The 23,825-nt window shown below is 37.6% G+C and overlaps 1 protein-coding gene across 1 annotated transcript in view; it reads left to right on the top strand.

Moving 5' to 3' along the window:
• ELAPOR2 (endosome-lysosome associated apoptosis and autophagy regulator family member 2) overlaps positions 1–23,825 on the top strand; it is a gene marked incomplete at both ends in the record, with an annotated part of 173,203 nt that overhangs the window by 58,774 nt on the left and 90,604 nt on the right. Inside the window, one exon of the mRNA XM_080700830.1 lies at positions 23,625–23,745. Coding sequence (XP_080556956.1) covers positions 23,625–23,745 — 121 coding nt within the window. The remainder of the gene's footprint in view (positions 1–23,624; positions 23,746–23,825) is intronic.

Genomic DNA, 23,825 nt, shown 5'->3' with positions numbered 1-23,825 from the left:
TATGTTTTTGTGGCACTCTGAGTTAGGGTGGGTTGTTTTCCACTTAAATTACTTGGATGCATGAAAGAAAAGTAAACTTACTTGCTCTTTGTTTTCTTCGAACTTTGGGGATAAATTTATTTTTGGGTGAGTGGAGTATATTTTGGCTCATTGTTTCACACAACAAATCTTGTACTGTGCATCATTTGTGTGTAGTTTAAGGCTCCACAATAGGGTTATGAGATGTATACAGAGATGGCATAATACCTTGCCTTGGTTGTTTAGATTCTCTAAAGGAAGGAAGACATACACATACACCATGTGACTAATAACAATATTTTATTGTTGTTTTGATGCTTTTTGAAAATGATGTTTAAACTTTTAAACTGTTTTGTATTAATAGCATTAAGCAGTTTTATAGTAAATAGTGATGCTACTTACACAGTGGTTATTGTGATTTGGGTAGGTCCTAATCACTTACAGAGACATGATAACTCACTTAATTTTCACAGCTCTGTGAGGATGATACTATCATTAATCCTCTCTATAAGTGAAAATGAGTTAAGCAAGTTGTCATGAATCAAACCTAGTCTAGTTTCAGAGTCTTATACTTTTGTCACTACGCAATTCTTCCTCTTGATAGAAAGATAATATCAGAAAGGTTATAAAGTTTCCTTTGCAATTCCCAGAAAAATCTTCAGAACTATAAGAGTTGGTCTCTTATAGTTCACTATTGTGAACTGAAGATTTTTATCTCCCCTAAATGCATATGTCGATGCTCTATCTCTCAGTGTGATGGTATGTGGAGATGAAGCTGTGGACACAGGCTAAATTTTCTGCTTTAATGTTAGAAATGGCTAACAGTCAATCCTACCTTTTTTGCTTAGTTTAGGTTTGAGGCTAACTGTGACCACACATAATTTTAGACTCCCTGATTCTTATCAAAAAAATAACTGTGGGAATTCTTTTCACTCTTTTGACAAGGTTGTCCAAAGTTATCAATTGAAGTGATAATTTTGAGCTTCCTTAGATTTTAGCTAGTGATTTTTCAAGAATGTGAAGAGGCTTGTAATCCCAGCATTCGGGAGGCTGAGACCGGAGGATCGTGGTTCGTGGACAGCCTCAGCTACTTAGTGAGGCCCTCTGCAACTCAGTGAGACCCGGTTTCAAAATAAAGAATAAAAAAAATAGGGCAGGGGGTGTATCTCAGAGGTAAAATGCCCCTGGGTTCCATCTCCAGACCCGCAAAAAAAAAAAAAAAAAAAAAAAAAAAAGAATGTGAAGAGGAAGAGAGAAGAGAGCGTGAATAGTACTCTAATGTTGGAAGGCTGCTTTGGTTTCAGAGAGAATGGTTACTTTAGTTTCAGGTATGAACAATTGATTAGTTTGTTTTAATCAATATGGAGTAGAATTTGAACACTATGAAAGATTAATTCATTTCCAATTATTCATTTATATAACATTATTATTAGAAAAAGTAGATTCAGTCAAATTGCAATATTTCTTGTCTTAGCCACACAGTTAGATTGCATGAGAACAGTCATGCATGTTGAAGACTGTCCCATCCAGATAATTTGAGAAACATTGATTTGTAAATAAAAAAACCTTAGCTATGAGTGTTAGGCTTGTCTTTTTCTGAAAGGGAAGACAGTATTAGAAAGTTATACTTGTTTATAATACTTTGGACTCCTTTCTTTTAATTTTCGAATTACAAAAGCTTATGAGCCTACAAATTTGCTGCAAGTTGGTACCACTTAAAATACTGTTATGTGGACCTACTCCCTGAGAGAGATTTAGAGCTCTCAACTGAGAATTATTAATTAGGTGAAGGTACAAATTCTTCCTTTTTTTTTTTTTTTTTGGTGGTGGTACTGGGAATGGAACCCTTCTATCTCTGGGCTACACTCCCAGACCTATTTTTTTATATTTTTTATTTGGAAACAGGGTCTCCTAAGCCAGCAAGGCTGGCTTCAAACCTGCACAATCCTCCTTTCTCCGCCTCCCAAGTGTGGGGATTACAAGCGTGCGCCACCACACCAGGCCCAAATTCTCCCTCTTCTAATAAATAAGCCAGTATATATTTACCAAGTGCCTGTTGTATTTTTAAAGAACTGTTCTACATTTTTGAGCCCCATTGACTTTATGCATCATCTCAGATCTGCACAATGATCTTTCTGTCTGACTTGGGCTCCTTGTGGGTTGGACTGCTGCAGGAACAGTCCTTTATGTTGCTTGAAGAAAGAACCTGGTAGTTTCAAGGTGATAAGATCTTATAAACATTATCAGAACAAAATGCAGTAAGGTGACCTAACTGAGGGGATGGGAGGGGGAAGAGGGAAACTCTCTAAAGCACATAATGTACTTAAACTTATCAAAGTCAATCATTAAGCCAAGCATGGGAAGAGGAGGGATGGGAGGGAAAGGGGTGAGGACTGGATAAGGGCTAATTGGGTGATGTATGCACATATGTCTCCACATTTTTTTAATCCCATTAAGATGTATGACTATAATGCACCAATAAAAAAAGAAAAAAAAAGAAAAAAGAAGAAAAAAAGAAAGAAATGTAGTTGCTTGTATCAACAACAATGACAAAAAAATCAAAACAAATTACTCAGGAGGTTCAAGTAGGAAGATGACAACTTTGAGGACAGCAATGCCCTGTATCAAAATAAAATAAAAAAATAAAACAGACTGGAGATGTAGTTCAGTGGTAGAACACCCCTGGGTTCAAGCTCCAGTAATGAAAATAAAAAAGTCTAGAAGGTTTTGAAGGAGGGAATCTTATGCATTTATCCCTATTAATAGGAATTATAAAAACTGTTCACAAAATTCTGCCAGAACCACAATTTTTTTTTTACAAAAATACTTGTGTAAGGTTGTTCGCTCAACAATTGTGTGTTTAATCTTGAACTGGTGCCACCCTCTTATTAGTCCTCTGGTGAGGGATTGTTTATAACCTGCTTCTTTTTGCCTTTTAAAACTTCCCTTACTTCACTCTTTTTGAATATGCTCGTAGTTCACTACAGCATGCATAGCCCCATCACTGTGCTCCACTGTTCCCAAGCAAGCATAATTATTCTCTGGAGTATCTCTCTCTGTTATTTAGGCTGACAATCCCATATGGCCAAACTATACCTAATGAATGGGGATTTGTGGATAAATTTTCCCTGTTTCCTACTTCTGAAATGGCTATTTGAAGATCTAGTAGCTATGGAGTGCCTCTCTGAAGATGTTCTGCAAATCTGAGCAAATACCTTATAAGGAAGCTGTGGCCAGCTTGTTGACACATTCTCTTAGGTTACTCTCGCCTGTCTCACTCCCACTTCCTTGAAATTGTACTTCTCAACCTGGTGTCACATAAGCTTTTGCCCCCAGCTTTGCTTCCTTGGGAACATGGTCTCGCTCTGCACTTAAAGAGGCAATCATTTGGTGGGATTGCTGTGTGAATCACAATGATATGTGATGAGCATAAGAGTTGTATTGAGGAGCTGGGGATACAGAAGAGGAATAATTAGTTCTCCATGGTAGAGGATGGGAGAGTAAGGGAAGTTTTCCCAAGAAGTATACTTCTCAGGAAGTATTCTTGAGTTGAGGCTTGTACAATGACTAGGAGTTCATCAGATGCCTAGGTAGAGGACGACTCCCCAGGTAGAGGGAATTGTATAAGAGCCTCAAGACAGCTAGGAACATGTGCTATGGTTGGAGCGTGTGATTTAGTGGCACATGCTAGAAGGTAATCAGAGCTTGATCATAAATGGCCCTGATTGACACAGTGGGTATATCAGTTTAGTGGATTCATGAAGGAGCAGAAGGTCATAGTGACTGGGGGGTGAAATAAAGGTGATAATGAAGCCCTATTCTTTCAGGAAGAATGGCTGGGAAGAAATGGAGAGGAGCTAGACAGAGACATGGGATGCACCAGTAGAATCCAACAAAGGAAGCATCAGGAGCTCGCAGGAACAGATCAGGAAGCTATTAGCACTCATGTGCTGAAGAGACAAAAGGAGAGAATGGTGTTTTGGAAGCTCAGTGGCTGTGGAAGGTAGAAAGAAGATAGATGTCTTTCTCAATTCTGTTGGTGATGAACATAACCAGAATCTAGAAAGTAAAGGAGCTAGGTGATGTAATACATAGAGGTTGGCCTCTCCAGGCCTAACTCGGAGCAGATGAGAATGGACAATAGATACGGAGAGCAAACGAAGAGTGAGTGAGGACTCTTTTCTTTTTAATAGTGAGAGAGTCATTTATTTGTTGAGAGAGAAAAATCAGATAAAATAGAGGCATTGCATAATCAAGAAAGAGGCAGAATAGCTAATGGAACAAGTTTGAGAAGAGGATGAGATTTGAACAGGCAGATACTTATTTTTGAAAGCAGGAAGGGTGGTTCTTTATCTGAGCTCTCAGAAAGGACTCCAGCATCTTAGGAAGCCTGTGAATGTGCAGACACACACAGAAGAAGATAGCTTGGGGACACTTGTTCTTGGAGAGCTTTGACTTACTGGTCAAGGTAGGATACAAGGTTATTTGTTGAGAGTGAAAGGACTGACTTTAGCAGATGATGTGAAAGCATTGTTGTTAATTTTAGAATTGTCATGGAGAGAATGGAAAGTAAGTTAACTGGGGAAGATGCACAAAAAGACTGAAAGGGAATGGGGATCTAGCTGAAGAAGGAAGTTCTAAAGTACAAAAAAAAAAGTAAGGGAAGAAGAAATACTCATAATCCATGTGAATAGGCGAATTGTCAACATTAGTTATTGTGATACAGTGAAGATAGAATTATACTTGTCTTTTTTACTCTCAGCTATCCTCACATATACTGTCAGATCTCACAAACCTGAGTCTCAGACTGCTCACATTACCACATTTCCTTAATTCTAAGTCACCATTTATTCTAAAATGTGCCAACATTTTATTACCTTTTTTGGAGAGTGGGAGAAATCTCTACTGTGTTAAACACATAATCATTTTTTACACAACCAACAATTGTGCAAATATATTCACTTTAATTTTACATAATTTTTCTTTAATATCTCTGTCAAAGGCCAAGTCTGTGCCATTGGCTGAAATATCTATGGATTTTCCTGAAGCACTTCCCCCCATCCACAGCTGGTGAGACTGGGTGACTGTCTCTTTTTCTGGCCTGTGCTTAGGACCCCAGTTTGCATTTGCTTAGCTTGAAACTATCTGTGTCTGTCTGACTGTCCATGACAGTTGTCTTTACCTATTTGTCCTCTTTCATTACTCCTGCCTCCCTTTCATATCCCCCTTTGTATCTCCTCCACATCCCGCCTTTACTTACTACCAAGGCTTTTTGATTTGTGGACTTATGCGCTGGATCAGCATGGTTCAGGTTTTTCCAATTTATGGACTTAAACAATTTATTCTTTTATTTAAAAATAATTTAAAATTTCTGACTAGCTCATAATTTTACATATTTATGGAGTACAAAATGTTTTGATTTATATACATCAGGTTAATTAGCATATCCTTCACCTTAAACTTTTATCATTTCTTTATGGTGAAAACATTTTAAATTCTCTCTTTTAGCTATTTAGAGATATACACTTTAGCACTGTGAACTATAGTTATCTCACTGGGCCATAGAACACCAGAACTTATTCCTCCTACTTGTAACCCCAGTTGTGTATCCATTGACCAACTAATTTCCATCTCTCACACCTCTACTAATTCTTACAGCGTCCTATAGTTTAAGTCTGGACCATAATCTTATAGTTCCTATTATTTTTGTTTGTTTATTTTTATTTTACATTTCCTGGTGGGAATGATCTGAGTCCTGTTTTGTGAATACTGGACCACAAACTTCTTTTTTCTACATGGTTACACTCATGATTGTGTTACTTGTAGTTAAACCTTATCTCTTAGGGGCTATTCAGAACTGTTGTGCAGATAGTATCTGACTGATAGCCATGCAAGATGCATGGGGTGGTTTTGCTCTAGATTTTGAAATTCGGTATTGTATTCTGAGGGGATTGGCAATTTCTGTCTGATTGTGTTACCTCTTGTGGTGGAGACAGTTCTTTGCTCACACTAACTTTTAATTCCTTTGCTTAATTTCTGTGTAATCTTTTCAGATACTGTAAGCAACAAATTAAAGGTCAATTCTTATGATACAAATAACTCAGCTGAAGTGATAATCAGATGAGTGTACAATTGGCCTGTTGTTAAGTTTGCTCAGTCATACACCATGACCATTAAATCATTCTACATGGCCAGCAACAAGTTTTTTTGGATGCAGATTTCCTAAGTCTTCAAGTTTGCATCACATAATTGAGGAAACATGGTAATGTCTGTTTCACAGTATTGACATGAAGATCAAATCATAAAATGTATGTAAACTTAATTGCACACTGCAGTGATCTAAACAGGCTGCAGCCCTCCATTTCTAGTGCTCAGTATAGTGCATGGCCAGAAAGAAAATGATTCAGGAAGAGTCTACCTGCCACACAAGCCTAATGTTATTCTCCGTGTAGAAACAATCTTCACATATTTATTTGCATAGTGATTATAGTTAGCTTATTCTTGCAGTCCTACAAGATGAGGAGGAAAGATGTTACAAATTTATTAGAGATAAACAAGAGAATCAAGACTCAGAGGTATCCGATGGCTTTCCTAAGGCACATAGTTGGAAGACAGGGGTGCTGGGACTAGAATCTAGCCTTCCTAAGATTCCCTACACAAATTCATCTGCTTCATACTTCTGAAATGGACCATAGAGATAGATATGAGGTCATGGAGAAGTTTTTTCTTTATTTTTGCTGCCAAGGAAAGAGATTTACAAGTATTGGGGGAAGAGTAAGGCAAATAGGTTTTATAGTTTCTACCAGTTTAATTTTTAATTTTTGTCTTCATATTCCGAGTTGCACAGAGGTGAATTAGGTTGTTTTTTGTTTTGTTTTTTACTTATATATAAGTCAAAATTGCCCCGATTTCAATTCATTCCACATCCAAGATATACCCCAACAGTCCTTTAAAACAGGGTCTCACTAGTTGCAGAGGGTCTTGCTAAGTTGCTGAGAATGGCTTCAAACCTGTGATCCTCCTGTCTCAGCCTCCAAAATAATAGGATTATATGCATGAATTTGGTTTTTGAAAAGATCATTCATTTTCTTACTCAATGTGATCATGTTTTACATGGCTTTTTTAAACAAATTTTTATTGAACATAAATGGTACACATTTAAACTATACGGTATACATTTAAACCCTCTCCCCCTGCCTCCATTTTCCCTCCCCCCTCCCACCAATGGTTGTCCAGGTTAACCATGTCATATTCATAATTTTACACATATTCAGATGTAGACCCTTATTAATCAAGATCAGCCTTCCTCCTCTCCTATCTTTCTATTCAAACTTTGCTGATATTTCCCCTCCATTATCTGGAGTCCCACTGGTACCCTCTGTGTTTCTTAGTTTGGGCATATTAGAGGAAACATATGTACCTTCTCCTTCTTTTAAACATGGAGCCAGTGAAAGATATAGAAAAGAGAGGCCATCCTTATCTGTATTTTATAATTTTTCTAGAGCAATTACATATTGCTATCATAATAAAATCTTAAAATGGTAAACATCTCAATTTTAAACATGCCATGCTTGGTGGCACATGCTTATAATCCCCGTGCTTGGGAGGCTGAGACAAGAGGATGGCACAGGTTCAAAGCCAGCCTCATCTACTTAGTGAGGCTCTCAGCAACTTAGTGAGACCCTGTTTCCAAATAAGATATAAAATAGGTCTGGGAGTATAGCCCGGAAGTAGAAAGTCTCTGGGTTCCACCCTCACTATCAAACCCCCCAAATAAATAAATATGCTTAGGAAAATGACTGACATACCAACAGTAGTTATTTCTGGTTGATGGAGTTTGTGTGTGTGTGTGTGTGTGTGTGTGTGTGTGTGTGTGTGTTGTAGCAGCAGCAGTAGTAGTAGTAGTAGTAGTAGTAGTAGTAGTAGGGCTTGAACCCAGGGATTTTACACCTCTGAGCTATACCCCTGAGGTCTATTTTAATTTTCATTTTGAAACAGGGTCTCATTAAGTTGCCTAGGCTGGCCTCATACCTGCGATTCTCCTGTCTTGTCTTCCCAAGTGCTGAGATTATAGGCTTGTGCCACTGTGCCTGGCTGGTGGGTGGGATTTTGATAGTTATTTTCTTTATAGGATTCCATATTTTCTAAACTATTCACACTGAATGTTTATTGTTCTGTAATTGGAAAATAAAACATTATTATTTTGAAACCAACATAGGAGGAAAACAAACAAAGCTGAGTAATTAGAAGGCTTGTGTTAGACAGAAAAGATATTTTGGAACAAACAGCCTGTGAAGAGTTATTTTTAAATTTCTTAGAGTTGTTGACTCTCCAGGGGACAGGGTTATATGATGATGCTAAGCAGAGAAAGGTATGGAGAGAGAGTGTGAAGGGGGCCATTGCTGGCCAAGTTCAGCTTTCTGTATGAGAGGAACAGTGAGGCCTCAGCTTTTGATTTCCACTCATAAAGCTTTAGGACTTAGCATTAGCTCCTAGGATCTAACAAAGTGACTATAATGTCACAAGGACATGCTTTTGGAGAGAGGCTGACTTAAGTTTTAATCCTGGGTGCACTGTGGCGATAGGCTGTATGACTTGAGAGGTTGCTTAAGTCTTTTCTCATTTCCTTATCTAAAACCCTTTAAGTCATAGGGTGGTGGAAAGCACTGAGATATTTGCAAAGACATTAACCTAAAAGTACATAATGTGTATATTAATCAATAGTGAATGCCAGCTCCAGCTGACATCATTCCCATGTTCATCTACTTGGTCAGGAACTTGAGTTACTTTTATAGAATTAGTGCATATCTCACATATCTGTCAGAACCCTTAGTTGTAGACTTCAATCCAACTCACATCACTATAGTTTAAAAACAGAATATTCATGCTAGACTAAAGAGCTGGTTGAAATAGAGAGTGGCATTGGGGACCTCAGGCCCTGGAGTACCTTTGCCTCTTGGGGAATAATTATAATAGCTGCTTTAAATTCTTTGAGAGCCAGGTATGGTGGCGCACTTTTGTAATCCCCACGCTTGGGAGGCGGAGACGGAGACGGAGGATCGCTCTGGTTCAAAGCCAGCCTCTCTGGCTTAAGAGACCCTGTTTCCAAATAAAAGTAAAAAAATAGGTCTGGGAGTGTATCTCAGAGGTAGAAGGGTTTCCAGGAACCCCAGTACCACCCCAAAAAATAAATAAATAAATAAAGTAAAAAAAATTCTTTGTGAAATTGACTATCAGGGTATTTTGGTGTTGTTATATGTTGATTGTCATTCCTCTTGAGTATTGGTCAGACTTTCCTGGCTCTTTTTAATTATTTTCTGGGTCTTTAAAATAGTATCTTGTGAGACTCTGGATCCATTTAAATCCTCTGTGGAATGCTGACTTACTTATTTTTTTTTTTAGCAAGCAGTTGACCTGCTTAGGTTCAGACCACATGTTCTCTTTTACCTTCTGTGCCTTCTGTGTTGGGTGGCTCTATTTCTAGTTCAGTTTTCAAAGCTTTTATTATATATTTTCCTCTGGAAAGGGGTGTTGTCTGTTCCTCACTGGAGTGCTCAGAGTTCATTTAGAGTTGGCGCCCACTCTGTGGTCAGTTCTCCATGCCGTCACTGTGCTTCTTTGATAGAAGAGTTTGTGGGTGAGCTGGGACTTGTGTTGGTTCATGCACAGAACAGGGGTAGTCCCTTCTCCATTGCTGCTTGTTACCTTTTTTCAGTGACTCCTTTTTATATTTTCTCTGGCCAGAAAGTGGGTTATTTGAATAGTTCCAGCCTCCATGCTGTTGGGCAGTTCCTCCTGACTGGGATAAAGTGACAAAATGGAGGAGAAGAGTAACAAAGGTTTTATTTCCTAACTATCTACATAGCATGAGTTCCTTGTTCCATTTCCTTTATCTAAAGAGAAAGGTGTTCTCTCTGGATGCTCATTGCTGTCCTGCCTTAAATGCAGGTCCTCAACTAGTGCTGGTCTAGGGGCAGCGATGGATGAGGAAAAAGAGGGAAAAAGAAGTGTGAGGGTCTCCCCCTTCATATATGCAAGCACATTCTCCAGTTAAAGGAACTCTTTTCTCAGTCTTCTGGTCAGAAAGGTAGACTTCTCTTGGAGTCTACTATCAAATCTTTGGGTCCCAGGTTTAGTCAAAGGAAATAAAAGAAGCCAAAAAACTCATTACTACTGTTAGTTATTAGAAAGTCTTGCCTTTCTCTTCCTATCTTCCTGCTATTATTTATTTTCTAGGGTTTCACGTTTTTTTTTAAATTCTAGAAAGAGTAGGAAACAAAAGCTTTCTTGGGCTTCCTCATCTTGGCTGGTACCAATGGTAATTCATATAATTGGCCAGGTAACTTGTTCACATTAGGACTTGGGGTTGCATTTTTGTGATTGTCTAGACAAAACTGCCCCAAATCTTAAAATTGTTCCCCAAATTGTGGTGAGGGCAGGATGTATGCCATTACCTGAAAGGGGAATGGGATGTCAGACTCAGAGAACAACAAATACATGTTTTTAATGAAAAGGAAGCCTTTTAATGGATGTTTGGAGTTTGTTTGCTAAGGAAGTATAGTTATGACAAAGGGATACTATTGCAGTTATAGTACTTAATTTTTAAAAATATTCTGTTGATTTGAGAAATTATTGTAGGGCCAGTTGAGTGCAAAAGAACTTAAATAACTGGCATATTTTTATTTAGCTCACATGATTTGCAAGCAAAAACATGGTTTTTGCTGTTAAAATTTTCAGAGCCACTTATCACCTATGCTATTTCTGTAGACGTTCTTTACAAGTAAAGCTCAATTTCAAGTGGCAGCATTGACAAAAATTAGCTTTTGAATTTAAATCATATTTATATAAATGCTCTTCATCTGAATTCTGCCGACAGTTTAGATTGAATTCAAAATGTGGAGCTACCCCTTCCGGAGCCAGATTGGGAAGTCAGCAGAGTGTGTTGCCCATGTTCCTTCACCTCCTTTTTATCTTTCCTCCTGCTTTGCTGCGCTCACTTTTCTTTATCTACTTTGTGGCAGAATCCTTGTAGCTGTGGACCTGCCAGTACTTAAGTTTTGGATCTTCCTTTTCCCAGAACTTACCTGGCTTGTGTCTTATGACCCTTGCCTTTAAAGCCTTGCCAGGTGATTGACACTGAACTGATTTAGACTGAGGTGCTCATGAATAGTAATGGAATAATCCTTCAGTGGTATCCTTTGAATTTATTCTTATGCTAAAGTGAAGAGAAATATGATTTTTTTAGGCCTTAGCAAAACAATTTTCTGAGCTTATACTACATTTTTAGTTGTAAAAAATTAATAATATAGAATTGCATAAGAGAAAATAGGTCATTATATCCATCAGTTAACTATAGTTCATCTTTTAGTATATGTGTGTGTGTGTGTGTGTGTGTGTGTGTGTGTGTGTCCTTTCTCTACATATTGATCTCTCTCTCTCTTATCCAAATGAATTGCTTTACAACCTGTATTTTACACTTAAATATGTCATTAACATTTTTTGTCTTTAAATGTTTCTTGCATTACCGTTTCTAAATAGAATAAATAAATCTGTCATCAGTGTACCATAAGTTATAAGCCAGTCTCTTATTGTTGCATATTTAGATTGTTCTAAAGATCTCACTCTTTTAAATAATGCTATATGCTTCATACTATGGCTTCCATGGATCATCTGCCTAGAAGTGGAGTTGATGTGTCATGGGGGCATGTATTATTATATTTCTGAAACATTCATGAAATTTATCTTTGTGCTTATTAAATATTAGCAGTTGCTTACATTTTTTAGAAGCAAAGATGTCTTTTCAGTTCGATTAAAAATTTATAGTGTATATTACAGATAGATAAGCTTATAACCATATATAACTAGACACAACAAGGAATTGTTTTTATCCTTTTAGAAAGCTTTACTTTTATATCTCATTGTACAATTTGAATTTGGGTTAAGAAAAACAAACCAAAATAAGAAAAAAAAAAGCCAAAACAAACCCATCCCACCAAAATCAAAATAAAATAAAATGCCCACCTTAATCAAACAATTCTTTAAGATGTAGATGAATCCTTCCTCCCTCTAGGAAATTTTATCTGTGATGAGTAGGTATCTTGCTGTTTATTTCAATGTTGTCATATAATAAAAAACAGTATCGCCATCAGTCCAAGGAAGCAAGGCCCTACCTGGTCGCTGCTGCAAAAGCCTACACTCTGGTCTCCTCTTTGTTTGCAGTCTGTGAGTCAAGGAGCTGTGCCACCTGCATATCCCGATTCAGCCCTTGCCACTTTTATACCATACTCTGGGTAATGTGACCTTAGATTCACATACCTAAAAGGCCTTTTACCAGGTCGATCCTTCTGGTCATAGACAGTGCCATTGTGGAAGAGTACTTACAAGGCAAGGATGTAAGGCCTCTTGTCACCAATTGTATATGCAGAGGCTTCTCATGATGTGGGTAAAGGAGAGAAGGAGGCACCTCAGTTTATACTCTTGCCCTTGGTCCTACAAATATTAGGGATGGGCCTGAAAGAGAACCTGCTCCACAGTGATTTGTTCCTATACAGATTTTCATATGCTATTGCAAGGTATAGGCAGAGAACAAGCCACCTGGAAGCAAGGAACAGTATGACAGCCACAGCTGCAATGTTTTATATGGACAAGATTGAGAAATGGAGCTTGTAGAAGCAGATAGGGGAGGAATCAAGAAAGGCCTGTGGTGTTATGCTAAGATCCTGGACTTTATGAAGTCATTGCAGGGTTTTGAGCAGGGATGACACGACAAGGTGCTTCCTCTAGACTGTGGACTGTGGTGGGGTGGGCAAGAGCAGAAGCCAGGAGGCCACTTGGGTAGTTGGCAGTAGTCATCTGGGTGGGTAGAGGAGATGGAGATTAAAGTGGGGTAGTGGCCATGAAGAAGACCTTGTTGACCATGCAGGACCATGCTATGTATAAATTCAACTGGAACATGTTGTGAGAGTTATTTTTGGAAAGCTTATAGAGTTCTGCAAATGCTGTTAGTGTCAATATTACTGGCAATATTGATGATAATATTGTGGGTTACATTCCAATGAGTTCCAATTCCAGGGTTAGGAGGTGTGCAGATCAGCTGAACTGATGTGGGGGATGGGCCAATATCAGGATACTGGCCTTTGAGGAAACAGGAAGGTGCCTCTGCCAGTTTTTGGAGTGATGGTTCAGGTGGAAAGGACAGTGGTGCTGGAGTGAGCTGGGCTTGACCATCAGTGTGAGATAGTGTCCCTGTGGATCATCTCAGTATTTAGCTCTTCAGAGTCCTATTTTCAGAAACATTTCTTTCCTTTCTCTCATTGTACTTGGTGTTCCTCAATCTATAACCTTCCAGATTCAATATTTTTAGAGGAAATAGCTCTTTTTCTCCTGTCATACTGTGGAAGAAAATGGAAGGTCCTGCATTCTCAAGCAATCTCTCAGCCAATCTTGTTGCTTTTAGATGTTTTACTCCCCTCTGATTGCTGAGGTATTTGGTGCCCTCGATTCTCAGTCTTCAGCGCACATCAGCTGTCCTCTTGTTCTCATTCGCCTGTGTAGCTTTCAGCTACAGATTTCCCTGCTTCAATAAGTCAATTTGCACTCACCCAATGCGTCCCATCTTCCAGAAATATTTGTTGATACCCATTGTCTGTTGTCATTTCCACTTCTGTTCTATTCATTTGAGATTATAGTATTTTGATCCTTTTAAAAATACTCTCATTTTGCAACTCAGTGAGACTCTATTTCAAAAAATAAAGAACAAAAAATACGGCTGGGGTGTAGCTAAGAGGTAGAGTGCCCCTGGGTTTCATCTCCAGTACCACACAAAAAAAAGACTTTTATTGGTGCAGTATATTCTCACATAATAATGTAGTTCATAGTAATAGTGACATACATGCATACATTTTTACCTTGTTTGTTTTAGACATTTTTACATTCTTCTACAGGTTAGTGGGAGCACAGATATGTATATATTTGATTCAGCAATATTAATACAATTAGATAACAACATAATAATTGAATGTGCTTAAAGACTTTTTAAATAATAGGGCATATATTTTCTTCAGTATCTTCTATGTAGGTTTTCTATGAGGGTTACCAGTATTATAGATTGTCTAGCTGTAGGCTTCTTGAAAAAATTAAAGAAAGCCACAGTTTCTTCCTAGGTTGACTTGTTTTAGGATATTTATTTTTCGAAAATTTCTCTGACAATATATTATGAGCAAACGTAGCTGGCTTGTCTTGATCAAGAACAATGAAAAAGTAGGACATACATGAAGCATAGTTTTTTCTTTCAAAGATTAAGAGAAGCCCGAGGAACAGAGCTAGTTGTCACTAAGAGTGTTAAATAATACAGTAATGGCAGAGGAGGGATTGGGATCTAGACTTGCTGCCAGTTCCTTGCCTAACCTTTACCAGCTGTGATTGAGGTCCTAGGATAAGGCCTAAGCTGGTCCTTCTAAGAGAGGGACCCATGCATTTCATTCATACTCAAATGTAAACCCCACAAGAATAATACTTAAATATTTGTTTCTAGCATTCTCCCTAGAATCTATACATGGAATGTGTTTAATAAACATATATTGAATTAAGACAATGAATTGAGTGCCTATTGGGACTTGTATATGTATATAGACTTTGAAGTCAGGTTTCAAATATGAACTTCTTCAAAATAATTTCTAAAAAAACAATGCAGCATCCTCAAGTGAAGAGAAAGGATGTGTCATAAATAGATTAGATTATATATTACTTAGCAGCAGGTTTCCATGGTAACATCATGTTCCTTTTATAAGAGAAAAACCTGAATATAAATATTGCTGCATGGTTTTATTGAGCTTGTGTACTTGATAATGTAGGCTAAAGTAGCTACTATAAGTAGCTGTATCTGTTAAGTATTCTCATGCTTTTGGCCTTTCTGCGTAGTACAATGAGGCCTGCTTATTCATTGGAACTGAACATGAAATATTTGTGCCAGCCACTACTGTCTCTCCCTTTTTCCTTTTTACTGTTTTACTCTCTCAAGTAATTGTGCCAAGTGCTTTTCTGAGCACTACTTTCAGGAGCCTTCCTTGCAGAGGAGTTGTAGTCCCATCAAATATGAGGTTAGTCTATTCTCAACATTCTGCATAAAGTAATTCAGAGAAGAGACTTTACAATAAAAAATGAAATGAAAACCATGAACTACACTTGATTCTTTTTGTCCCTTCTCTTGAATTATTCTAGGTACTGGCATTTTTCTGCTTTAAAGTCAGCGGCCTTATACTGTGACTGCTTTTTTTGATTCTATAGTAGAATTTATGGTCATCTGCTGCATCTTTATACATAACTATGGTCAGTTCTTAATTGCCTTTGGAAGATAGGCAGGCAGTCCCAAAGAGCATATTTTCTTATTAGTGACAAACTGTTAGGAAGAAATTTCAGAGTATAGAAGACTAGGTATCTGTATTCATTCATTCATTCATTCATATACACACTCACCTGTTTATCCATTCTTGGGCTAAATAATGTATTTCACTGCATACATTCAGGCATATTATCTTCAGGCTTTATCTCACTGCTTACCACACCCTACTGAACTAGCTATTTATAAAGAAACTTTCACACATCAGAATAATTACTAATCTTGCCTATCCTTCAGGGACATCTCCTTAGTACCTTTTCAGACTGTCCCAGCTCATAGGAATTTCTTCTAACTTTGAAATCATAATACAGTGAAGCTACATTTTGCATACTCCACCACACATGCTCTGCTAAATGTGGTTCTAAACATTTAAAGACAAATTTTCCTGGCCCCTAAAAAAAAATGCAAGTAATCTGAGTGCCAAGATATAGATCTCTGTTAGAGTATTTAAGGTAAAATTGACTGTACTGAATTTATTGTGTTATGGTTCAACATTGTACTTTTTGGGCAAGTTAATGGATTTTTAATGTTAATATTGATCAAATTGAGTTTTTACTTGAACATTGACTTTCAGTGCTGCTGTTCCACTTTGGAACCTTTCTTCTCTATGCTTTTTTATAAAGTTAGTGTGTGTGTGTGTGTGTGTGTGTGTGTGTGTGTGTGTGTGTGTGTGTATTTAGTCTGCTCCAATAGAATAATAAGCTTGTTGAGTATAGGGACTGTGTATTATTTTAAATCTTTCTCATACATTTTAGGCAATAGTACTTATTTAATAATTAAATGCAGACAGTTAATCATTATATATATTAGTATATAAAATGACATCAATATGTAATTTTTATTGGTGCCTTATAGTCATACATCTTAATGGAGTACAAGACAGTAGAGGCATACATGCACACATCACCCAATTAGCCCTTCCCCAATTCCCTCCCTATTCCTTCCCCCTCCCTCCTCTTCATGTTTGGCTTAGTGATTGATTTTGATAAGTTTGTGAATGTGCATCATGTACATTAGGGAATTTTCCTCTTCCCCCTCCCATCCCCTCAGGTCACCTTATTTGCTCATCTATAGTTTCTCCTTCTTTGGCTAGAGTTCCTTCTATGACACTTTTTCTCCCTAACTTCCACATATTAGGGAGAGCATTCGATTTCTTATTTTGTGTGACTGACTAATCTCACAGCATAATGTTCTCCAGTTCCATCCATTTCCCTATAAATGACGTAACTGTGTTCTTTTTTATGGCTGAGTAAAATTCCATTGTGTATCCCATAGTTTTGTAATATCCCATAGTTTTGTAATGCATTCTTCTGTTGATGGACATCTTTTGCTTCTTGACTGATGAGGTAAGCGTTTTTGCTCCACCACATACTCCCACTATGAAGCTCTGCTTTACCACAGACAAAAACAGTGGCACCAATACACCATGGACTGGAACCTTTAAACAGTATGGAGAATCCTCAGAAGAATGGGAACAAATCTACCATTTGATTCAGCAGTACCACTTCTGGGTATTTACCAAAAAGAAAGCAAACCAAACTACCAAACTAATGCATGAGTACCTATGTTCATAGCTGCACAATTCACCATAGTCAAACTATGGAACCAGCCAAATGTCCATCAACAGATGAATGGATTACAAAACTGTGGGATATGTACACAATGGAATTTTACTCAGCCATTAAAAAAACCCTCAATTACATCATTTTCAGGGAAATGGATGGAACTGGAGGACATTATGCTAAGTGAGATTAGTCAGTCACAAAAAATAAGAAATCAGATGCTTTCCGTAATATGTGAAAGCTAAGGAGAAATGGGTCATAGGAGGAACTCTAGATGAAAAAGGAAATCCTAACAAGACAACCTAAATGAGGGGATGTGAGGGGGAAGAAGGAAAATCTCTAAAACACACAATGTAATTAAACATATCGAAGTCAACCACTAAGCCAAGCAAGGGAAGGAGGGATGGGGTGGGGGATGGGGTGGGGAATTGGGTAGGGACTAAATGGGTGATGTGTACATGTATGTCCACACAAGTTTTTTTTTTACCACAATATGATGTATGAATATAATGCACCAATAAAAAATTTAACTGATAGTGATATCAAAATGAATCTGTTTATAAGTTAATAATCAGAGGTATTGCATTAGAGTGACAGAAAACTAAGACAATGTCTGTATAAAGCAGAGCTATCATTTTTACATGTGAAATTTATTTGAAACATTGTCTGGCCTATGTGTAGTTAAACTATAAGTATTATCACTAAAATAGAGAAATGGTACCCCAAGTTTATAGGTGCGATACAGACATTCAGTATTTTAGGGGTGTAAACAGACATTTTATATTATAGAAATAAGACAAACAGTTTGATTTTGTTTTTGTTACTGTGCCTGCATCTTTGTTTGTGAGTGTATATGAATGTGAGATTGTGTGTGTCATATGCCATGATTTCTACAAAAGGATAGTTATTCTTCATGTGTTTTGTGATCAGGCATAATTCCATGGTCTCTTTCCTTTGTTTCCTGGCTCTCACATATTTGCAATATAAGGCTTATAAGGAATCCCATTGTTTTGTTGCTAGAGGCAGTGTCTCCATGCCCCAGTGTTCTGCAATTTGTAGACATATTTAAATAACATCCAGCCTTCATGTTGGAGCAACCCTACATGCTGTTTGTCATTTGCAGAGTGTGGCTTGTGAGCTGATGTTCTGTTTTTTAGAGTGTGCTCTGACTCATATCAGTGTGTTTGGTGATAAACCATCACAATCCCTGAAGTGTAGGAAAATTTGTTCAGAATTTCCCCTATATTAGGAAATACCGTGAAACACATTGAACTAGGCAGAAAAGATTACCAGGTGTTATTGTACAGTGCACTTTTCTGAACAATCCGCTTCTGTAGAGTCCTGCACCTTTCTTTTTCTTTAAATGATTTTATAGTGCAGTTAGTTGTAGGAAATTAATAGCAATATCAATTTTATGCATGGAAAGAAAGGCATTTTACCCTTTGGAATGCAGTTGATTACTCTCTTGATATTTGCCAGTTGCATTATTAAGTGCATTTCACTTTCCTGATTACCTTCTTTGAAGTACTGATAATATCTTATTAACTGACTTGCTAACTAATGACAGAATCTTTGACATATATTAATTTTATATTTGCATAAGAAATGACTATCTTTAAAGATTTCCCTAACACCAGAAAATTCAGAAATGAGAGGCAAATTTAAGCATTCAGTGTATATTTGAGGTTTAATTAGGATTCTGGGGTCTTTTCTATAAATCTTTAAATTTATGTGTTGTAGTTATTTTTACTGAGTACACTGAATATTTGAGGGTTATGGCATCTCTTTAGTGATTTTACTATATGCCACAATATTTCTTACATCTTTTTTTGGACTTAAGGTTTGGCTTCAGGAGCAAAATTTAAAATTTGTTATATGTTACCAGCCCAGATAAAATAGCCTATTAAATATTTTACAATAAAACCCATTGTGTTGGGATACAGTGTAAATCCACGGTCATAAGGACTGCCCTCTGATGAAATAAGTTTACATTTCAGCATTTCAAAATTCCAAATGACTACATTAAAGCCTCTTGTTGGTATACTAAGAGTTTGATAATGACAGCAGCTATGGCTTTTTGGAATCCCTGGGTAACCTAGAAGAAGCAGACAGGAGAAAAGAATCTTTGCAAAATTAATTGGCACACATCCTTGATCCAGCAATACCACTTCTGGGTATCTACCCAAAAGAAAGGAAACCAAACTACCTAACTAATGCATGTGTATCTATGTTTATAGCTGCACAATTCTCCATTGCCAGTCGTTGGAACCAGCCAAGATATCATCAACAGATGAATGAATTACAAAACTGTGGGATACCTAGATTGGTTCCATATTTTGGCTATTATGAATTGTGCTGCCATGAACATGGGCATGCATATGTTACCGTAGTTCTCTGGTTTCAACCCCTTTGGAAAGATACCCAGGAGTGGTAAAGCCAGATCATATGGTGGATCTATTCCCAGTTTTCTAAGAAATCTACACACTGATCTCCATAGTGGCTGAACTAGTTTGCACTCCAACCAACAGTGTAAAAGAGTTCCTCTTTCCCCACATCCTCACCAGCATTTGTTATTTGATTTCTTTATGCTTCCCACTCTGATTGGGGTTAGATGGAATCTCAGCGTAGTTTTGATTTGCATCTCCCTGATGGCTAGTGATGTTGAACATCTTTTCCTGTATCTATTGGCCATTTGTATCTCTTCTTTTGTGAAGTATCTATTCAGTTCAGCTGCCCATTTCTTGATTGGGTTATTAGTTTTGCTAGTATAGAGTCTTTTGAGCTCCTTGTATATTCTGGATATTAGCCCTCTATCTGAACGGTGGCTGATAAAGATCTTCTCCCATTCTGTAGGCTTTCTCTTTAGGTTATTGATGATTTTCTTTTATGAAAAGAAACTTTTTAGTTTGATACAATCCCACTTGTAAAATTATGGGAAATACACACAATGAAATTCTACTCACCTATAAAGAAGAACAAAATCATGTCATTCTCAAGAAGATGGAAAGACCTAGAGAACATTACGTTAAGTGAGATCCGCCAAGCCCAGAAAGAGAAGGGACTTATGTTTTCTCTAATATGCTCAAACTAGGGAGTATTAGGGATACCAGAGGGACTCCAGACAATGGAGGAGAAACCTCATCAAAGCTAGAATGGGAGGATAGGAGTGGAAGAAGGCTGAAGTTGATTAATGAAGGAGCTACATCTGAATTTGTGTAAGATATAAATATAGCATGGTTAACCTGGACACTCATTGTTGGGAGGGGGAAGGGGAATTAAGGAGGGGGTGGAAACCAAGCATAGTCTGAATGTATGCCATTTCCAATATGTTCCACATAAAAATTAAAAAAAATAAAATGTGGGATATGTACACAATGGAATTTTACTCAGCCATAAAGAAAAAACACAATTATATCATTTACAGGGAAATGGATGGAACTGGAGGACATTATAGTAAGTGAGATTAGTTAGTCACAGAAAAGAAGAAATCAGATGCTTTCCCTAATATGTGAAAGCTAGAGAGAAATGGGTAACAGGAGGAACTCTAGATGATGAAGGAGATTCTATATAGGAGCAAATAAGGAGGCCTACCTGAGGGTATGGGAGGGAGGAAGAGGGAAACTCTCTAAAGCACATGATGTACTTAAACAAAGTCAATCCCTAAGCCAAGCTTGGGAAGGAAGGATGGGAGAGAATGAGTGGGAATCGGATAAGGGCTAATTGGGTGATGTGTGCATGTATGTCTCCACAAATCTTTTATCCTACTAAGATGTATGACTACAATGCAAAAATAAAAAATTTTAAAAATTAATTGGCACACATCCAACTTAACAGTCAGAAAACACAGTGCCTTTTCCATGTAGTTATTAATAGTTACCATTCTCATCTTCTAACTGGCAGCCTGAATAATCCAGAGGCAGTGGTGAAGGAATGCTTTCTGGAGCTTACCTTATTTTATCCAGAGGCCTTGCTTTATTTAAAATTCATGCCAGACTTCCCAGCATCATTATTTTGCTTGGATGATAAGAAATAACCTAAATTTTGCATATGGAGGCCAGGATCAACTCAGTGGGATATAGAAATAAAAGAGACATTCTAATACAAATAAAGGGAAAATACAAATAGAGGGAAATAAGAAAGCCATTATGCAAATGAATGGCTAGTCAAAGCTACCTGCAGAGATTGTGATAGGCTGAGTAATGCTTCCACCCAAAAAAAGAAAGAAAAAGAAACACAAAAACAAAAGCTAGCCAAAGTCTAATCTCTAGAATGTAAAACAGTTGCCGTATATAATAAACAAGGAAGATGTGAATTGAGAATGTTGAGAAGAGAGGGTTACCCATGTGGACCTTCAATGAAGTCACAAGAGGAAGAGAAAGCAGTGTGACCATAGAAGCAAAGGATGGGGTCATACAGCCACAAGAGGATGAATACTGGCTGCCACCCTAAGCTGGAGGAGGCCAGAGATGGATTTCTCCCAAATACTTCCTAAGGCTTGACTTGCTCATACTTTGAGCAGACCAGTGAAACTGCATTTGGCCTTGTGATTTGTAGAACTATGAGAGAATGGATTTATGTTGCTTGAAACTGCTCTTTGTGGTCATTTGTTACAGCTGCCATAGAAAAGGATTACAGATATTGGTACACGTAACTGAGGTACCTAAAAGTGGGGAAGTAGCTTCACAATTGGCTAAGGAACAGAGGGTGGAAGAATTCTGAGGTGCCTGATAGAGAAGCCTGGATATCACAAACAGACTGTTGATAAAATAGGAATGTAAAATATGCTACCACCGATGGCTCAGGAAATAGTGAGGAGCATAGTGGAATGCCTATGTTGTCTTAGAAAATATGTAAATTGTCATAAACAGAATGTTGTTAGAAACATTAAAAGCGATACTTATAAGGGTTTTGAAGGAGAGGAGGAACACATAGTTGAAATTTGGAGGAAAGGTGATCCTTTTTATGTAGTGGTAGAAACTGAGCAGAATTGTGTCCTCTGGTTGTGTAGAAAGCAAAACTTTTAAGTGAGGAACCTGGGTATTTAACTCAGGAGATTGTCTAGCAAAATGTTGAAAGTATGGACTGGCTTCTTCCCATGTCTGATAAAATATGAAAGGGAAGGCATGAATCAAGGTATGAACAATTAAACAAAAAGGAACCAAGAATTGACAGTTTGGAAAATTCTCAGCTTATTTGGGTTGAAAAAAGATGCTAAAATAGGAGATTCGTTGTTAGTAAATTGTTCTGTGGAAAACAGGCCACAGGTCATAACCTTCTCCTTCCTGACTTCCCCATGATGATGTGACTTGATATTTTTATTGGCATCTGTTATTAGTACAGTGAGGGAGGCTATACCAACAATGCAGAATGGTAATATCCAGGCTACTGAATTAAAAAAAAATAGATGTACTGATCTGAAAATACTTTAAGGTAGATTTGGAATTTTTAAAATTTTGGAGTGCTGCTATAACATTTCGTCTTGGCTCCTCTCAGTTCAAGCATCACCTATGTTTCATGTATTCTGACAAGGGGAAATTATTGTGAGAATTTCAGTGCAACAAAAGGCCTAAGACAAGTGGGTTGGTCATAATTTGGCAATTGTAATCAACTATGTATTTTAATAGTCTGTGGTAGTCTGATGTGGTGAGTGTGAATTGAGACCAGGAAAGCTGCTTAAAATATCACATAGTTTCCCAATTGAATTTCTTTAAAGTGGAATTAGAACTCTAAAACAATTATGAAACAATCTGAGAATAACTTTCACCTTTATTTTTGTAATCTTTTCCCCAAAGAGTTAACTTGTTTATACATAATCTTACAGCAATATTTTGGTGACTTAATTTTTAATACTAATATTTCTTAGAAAACTCCCTTTTCACTCTATTTCATTAGCTTATATAATATATAATTAAACAACTCTGATTAAAAAAAAATTGTAATGTTTAGCTGGACGTGGTGGTGCAAGCTTGTAATCCTACTGCTTGGGAGGTTGAGACTGGAGGATGGCACAGGTTCAGAGCCATCCTCAGCTACTACGTAGCGAGGCTCTCAGCAACTTACTGAGACCCTGTTTCCAAATAAAGTATAAAAAATAGTTCTGGGAGTATAGTCCGGAGGTAGAAAAGACCCTGGGTTCCACCCCCAGTACCACACACACAAAAATTTTGTATTTTTTTCGACCAGTGTTTGGGTGATTAATTATTACACTTTCTGTTAAATTTTAAACAGAGTGGGGACTAGGTTAATGGGAATGTTTTTCTTCTTTTTTAAATACTTGGGACAATGACAGGAGTCAACTTCCTGGTCTTATTTTGTTCTATGCTCTACCATATCTAAAAATTGTGTAAAATTGTGTAAAGCTTAAAGGACCTGCAAAAGAGTTAAGAAGGTGTTCTGTAGCCTTTGTGGGTAGGTGAGACTGAAGGACAGTGGTCATTTGTGCATTCCTCCATCATGTCCCCAGTGCCTTGCTCTGTTTATTTCTAATGAACTGCTTGATGTGAGTGGATCGGGAGAGAGATGAGAGTCAAGGAGAGGACACAGTTTGGGAACAGGCTCACAGGCCTGTTGGGTTGGGGCGGTTGAGAAAGCGTTGTTGTCCATTAGAATCAGCCTTCACAGAAGCTTGTTTTTGTGATTGTTTGCAGAAAGATTACCACTTTGAATATACAGAATGTGACAGCAGTGGCTCCCGGTGGAGAGTTGCCATTCCCAACTCTGCGGTGGACTGCTCCGGCCTGCCTGACCCAGTGCGAGGCAAAGAGTGCAGTAGGTTTTGACATTCTGACCATTTGTTTTCCTGTTTGTGCCATTTTCTCTTCATATTAGCCCTATGTGTCAATTATAAT

The sequence above is a fragment of the Muscardinus avellanarius genome (assembly GCF_963383645.1).
Source record: "Muscardinus avellanarius genome assembly, chromosome: 9".
NCBI lineage: Eukaryota > Metazoa > Chordata > Mammalia > Rodentia > Gliridae > Muscardinus > Muscardinus avellanarius.
The sequence above is the reverse complement of the archived record's forward strand: the minus strand, read 5'-3'. Positions and strand labels throughout refer to the sequence as shown.